The 4,469-nt window shown below is 30.8% G+C and overlaps 1 protein-coding gene across 1 annotated transcript; it reads right to left on the minus strand.

Moving 5' to 3' along the window:
- Window positions 1-340: 340 nt before the first annotated feature.
- LOC116015823 lies at window positions 341-3,472 on the minus strand. Its single transcript, XM_031255989.1, has 5 exons — window positions 3,402-3,472; window positions 2,586-2,763; window positions 1,668-1,753; window positions 1,157-1,254; window positions 341-642 (listed from the first exon to the last, which is right to left on the minus strand). The coding sequence occupies exons 1-5, from the start codon at window positions 3,470-3,472 to the stop codon at window positions 341-343; spliced, it is 735 nt and encodes a 244-aa protein (XP_031111849.1).
- Between the last annotated feature and the right edge of the window lie 997 nt (window positions 3,473-4,469).

Here is a 4,469-nt window from a genome sequence, read left to right on the forward strand (position 1 = left end):
CTAGGATTCTTATTCCTTGTAGGTCTCTAGGCCCAAAATATGTATAAATAGACCCTCCACACATGGAGAAAGGGAAGCAATCCTAAGCGATACAATACATCTATTCTCTCGCTATATTTTCCTACATATTTCCTATATTCTCGCTATTCTAACAGGTAGTGTTGGCCTGCCTTTGACTACCCAGAAGTCATAAAACCAACACATACATTTACCAAGATATATAGTCAATAAGTTTTAAAAGCATCATAACACAGCTTACAACATTTCTTGATGAGTCACTTAATTAGCTTCAACATATATCGCTTCAAACCACTTCAAATATAATAAGCATGATGGGAAATTATATGGAGAATCCCTGGAGACTTAATTTTGAAGTAAAGAAGTTAAAGTCATGATGCCAAACGTTGAGTCGCTTCAACCAACACTCTGCGGCATTGTAGAGGTCAATGATTCTCTCATAGTCATCAAAAGTATTTCCATTTATCCAAATCTCATCATCCAATCTATATGTAGCCATCCCAAATGGATATGGATAAAGAACATCCCCACTCTTTTTAGTATAGTTGTTTCCTTCTTCTCCTTTCACCATTTCCAAAACTTTCTTCCCTTTCTTGTTCCCATCCTTATCCGAATTCACTCCACCTATATTTATACCGCAAAATAAAAACTAATTAAGTACTTTAATTATAAAATCACCTTAAATATATTTAAAGGAAACAATTCAAATTTTCAATGAAATTAAATTGTAAAGGATAGAGAGATAATTCTTATTTAGTTTGTCAATATTCATATATGTTGTTGGGCTAGGGCCGTTAAGGGCCATGTCTAGCTAGCAACCGGTAGCTGGGGATTGTTGGACGGAGGTCGGTAAAGACCAAGTCCAACACTCATCCAGCTTCTCAAAAATGTGTGGCAGTATAAGGAAATAAAGTTGTGTTTTCTCTATTAGCTATAGCTTTGGCGTAAGTGGTAAACGCTTGATTGATATTAGACTCAGGTCACTAATTGGTGCTGGGAGCTTGGGTGAGGGAAATTGTTAGACGGAGGCTGGTAAAGACCAAATCCAGCATCCAACGTTTCAATAATATAATGTTGAGCCACGGGTAAACGCTTGATGCTAACATATGCCTAATTGAATTTTTACAATATTTCGTACCTCGAATAGATGATGATGAGAGAGCATGATAGGTAAGGAAGCAAGTTGACAGACGATCCTTGTGACTACCCTTTGTTGGAATTTGATAAATAGGGTACCTAATGAAATAGAATATATAGTATATACAAATTAGCCAATGGTAACATATTACTATACAATATGTCAAATCAATGATGCAATTCTATTATATATTTTTATGTTGAGTTTAATGAATATAACAACAATACAATTACAATCTTTCTGCATCAACTAAAATCAAATACAAACAAGTGAAATTCCCATTTTTATTACTTTGCTTCTAGCATACTTTGTAATGGCCAATAATAGGTTCGAGCCCTAGTGATGGCAGTATAACCAGTATTGACTCTTTGTGCTTAAATATGAACAGAACTACAGAGTACATTGTAACAAAGTCAGGTTGTCACTAATTTAAAGACACAGCATGTAACAAAGTACCAAATTACATTACAATTGAAGAATGTCAATTTCAAGAAAATAGTGACATACATACCAAGCAATTGAAATCCAACTTGCAGGAGACAAGTCAGCAGTTTTCAATGTGAAGAGCCCAGGATGCACTTCTGCAAATTCAGCAATCTAAAGCCAACACAATAAGAAATTTTAGCATATTTATTGGTTTCGCTATTAGATATATTCAAATAAAATAATACAAATGAAAATTAGAACTCATTTAAGATTTCAAATTCGAACACTTAATAATCAAACTAGTTTTTGAGATCAACAAACTATTATGCTTTGCACATGAACTTTTACGATACAACGTATCTTAATGCACCTACAAGTGTAACACAAGTTAAACGTAGAGAGTGATAATGAAAAAAACACATTAGCAACTCGTATCTCTATGAGACAAGTGATTGCCACTAGTAATTCTTTCTATAGAGCAACATATGTTCCCATTTCTTATCTCCCAGTTGCACCTGTCTCATATATCAGATTAAAATAACTAATAATAATTTAAATTTACGAGGATTCCAAATATTAGGTTCTACAAAATCATAATCCTAATTTCATCGTCAACCTAAAAAGCCCTACTAAAAGACTTACATGATATAAAGAAAAAAAATTGATAAGGTGTCATCATCAAACATGTCATTTTTTTTATTTTTTTTGGAAAGTCATGGTTCCTTATAGTTACAAGGTAACGTAGGTCACATATATAAGTTTGAAGTAGATAATATCAATTTAAAAATACCAGAATTCTGAATATTATGCTCTACGAAATCACAATGCTAACTTCATCGTCAACCTAAAAAGTCCTACCAAAAGACTTACATGCATGATATACATAGAGAAAATAAAAAGAATTTTGATAAGATGTGTTAGTTATCAAACATGTAACTATTATTTTCATCACCATAACCATTAATACCTTTTCTATGAATGGAATTCTTCAATATGGAGAGACTGTATCACAAAACTGAAAGTAGAGATGTCCATGTTGTTCTGCCTCTGAAGAAGGCTTATCATCACAACAATCCTTGTTTTTCTCTATGGAAATGCCATCCCTCTCCTTGCTTGAGGACTCATCTGTTTTCTCCCCCTCAATACTGGCCTTGGCAACATCTTCATTCTCTTTTTGGTTTCTAGGAAATTATTATTATAACATAAGAGGTGTGACAACATTAATATATACATTCACTTTTCAACAACAATAAACAATATTAGCTTGCTGTCAAATTGTTTGACAAAAGTATAATCCAATTTACGACAAGTAAGAAAATTGTAAATTGTTGGCATACATTTATCAAAAGTGAAAGAATTGAATACTAATTAAGGCTCTTTTTACTAACTGGAAAAATTTTTATATTGGAAAACAGAAAATAGTAATTATTCAAGTAATCTTTAAAATTAGTTAAATAGCGTTAATGCTAGTTTGGCACACTTTTTGAGTTATAGTTCAAAGATTATGTAAGAATGAAGCCAAAATAAAAATAATAATAAAAATAAAAACATACCGAGATGTTTGTTATGCAAATGTAACATTAACAAAAAAAAAAAAATTAAACTAAATTTTGTTCAAGTAATTAGATATACTAAGTGACATTAAAATTAACTTGATATACTTTTAGAGTAATGATTCTAAGATTAAGTAAGAATTAAACAAAAAATCTTACCCAGAAGTTTCTTGTGGTTTGTTGGTGTAGATTTGTATGGCAGATAAGTAGGGCACATAGTATTGTGTAACATTTTCACCACAATTTAGAATAATAGGAATGCCAACGCCATATACACTCCATTCCTCATAGCAATCCCACAAATCTCCAAGAGTAAAACATTCAATTGTGTCTCCATCTTTCTATTATCGTAGGGTATTGGAATCATTAATAAAAGGAAAAACAATAAAATTAGTATTTTAAAATTTTCATTCTTGTAAACTAGATTCTTGACAATTAAATTTTTTCTTTTAATTTGGTGATGTTCTTTTCACTCTTTTGTATGATCTTCGGGTTTTTATGCCCCTGGTCGTTTCCAGCAATAAAATTTTTGCTTTTAAAAAAAGATTCTTGACAAAAATGACAACATTTTTTTTGTGGATTTGTTTTTTAAATCAAATTTGAAATCTTTCGAACACATTTTTAAGAATGTCAATTGCATTTAATTAAGTTTTTAATTAATGGATTAAACAAACATGTTACAAAATTTATTCCGGATATATAAAATAAAGGAAAAAAATTTATTCAAGGGCCAAACAATTATGATCATTTATAAATTCAACTCTATCAATACTTAATTCACAGATCTACGAGTTTTGTATCATCAAAAATTTAAGCAACATACTTTTTATTGGTAATTTACAAGTTTCATTATTAAAAACAAATTATCCTAAACATTAAGTAAAATTGAGAAAATATTTTCCCTGCAAAATGAAAACTTTATTAAGAAGTAAGTCTCGGAGAAGTCATACAACAGAGCTGTTCAAATAGAGGACGACAAAGAATTGAAATTAAAATAAAGAGAGGAGAACACGAGAGTACAACCAAAACATAAATTGAGAATTAATTTATATTTGTAGTAGTAGAAATGCATAAATCTTTTGATGTTCTAATAATTTAGTGAATTAGTTCATTGCTCTTAGTATTTGGTTTAAAATCAATCCTCAATCCTCTTATATGTATACACACACACCTAAGAGTTAAAGAATTATCACCTGTTTGGGAGCTTGTAAAGAAACAGTTGGTGTTACTGAGGAAAGAAAGTTCTGGAGATTTGAATGTTTAAAGAACAAAGGAGCAGAAACGGGAGAAAAACCTGACATTTTTTTTTATCAAAGATTAGAATCAAGAGAATG

This window comes from Ipomoea triloba, chromosome 4 (assembly GCF_003576645.1).
Source record: "Ipomoea triloba cultivar NCNSP0323 chromosome 4, ASM357664v1".
Taxonomy (NCBI): Eukaryota; Viridiplantae; Streptophyta; class Magnoliopsida; order Solanales; family Convolvulaceae; genus Ipomoea; species Ipomoea triloba.

Excerpts from the sequence above, each read along its gene's own strand:
- LOC116015823 (XM_031255989.1), bottom strand. The coding sequence starts at position 3,472 with ATGGAGACACAATTGAATGTTTTACTCTTGGAGATTTGTGGGATTGCT. Across the intron at positions 1,255-1,667 it reads AGTTGGATTTCAATTGCTTG|GTACCCTATTTATCAAATTC; the intron begins GTATGTATGTCA and ends CTATTTCATTAG. Across the intron at positions 643-1,156 it reads CTCATCATCATCTATTCGAG|GTGGAGTGAATTCGGATAAG; the intron begins GTACGAAATATT and ends GTATAAATATAG.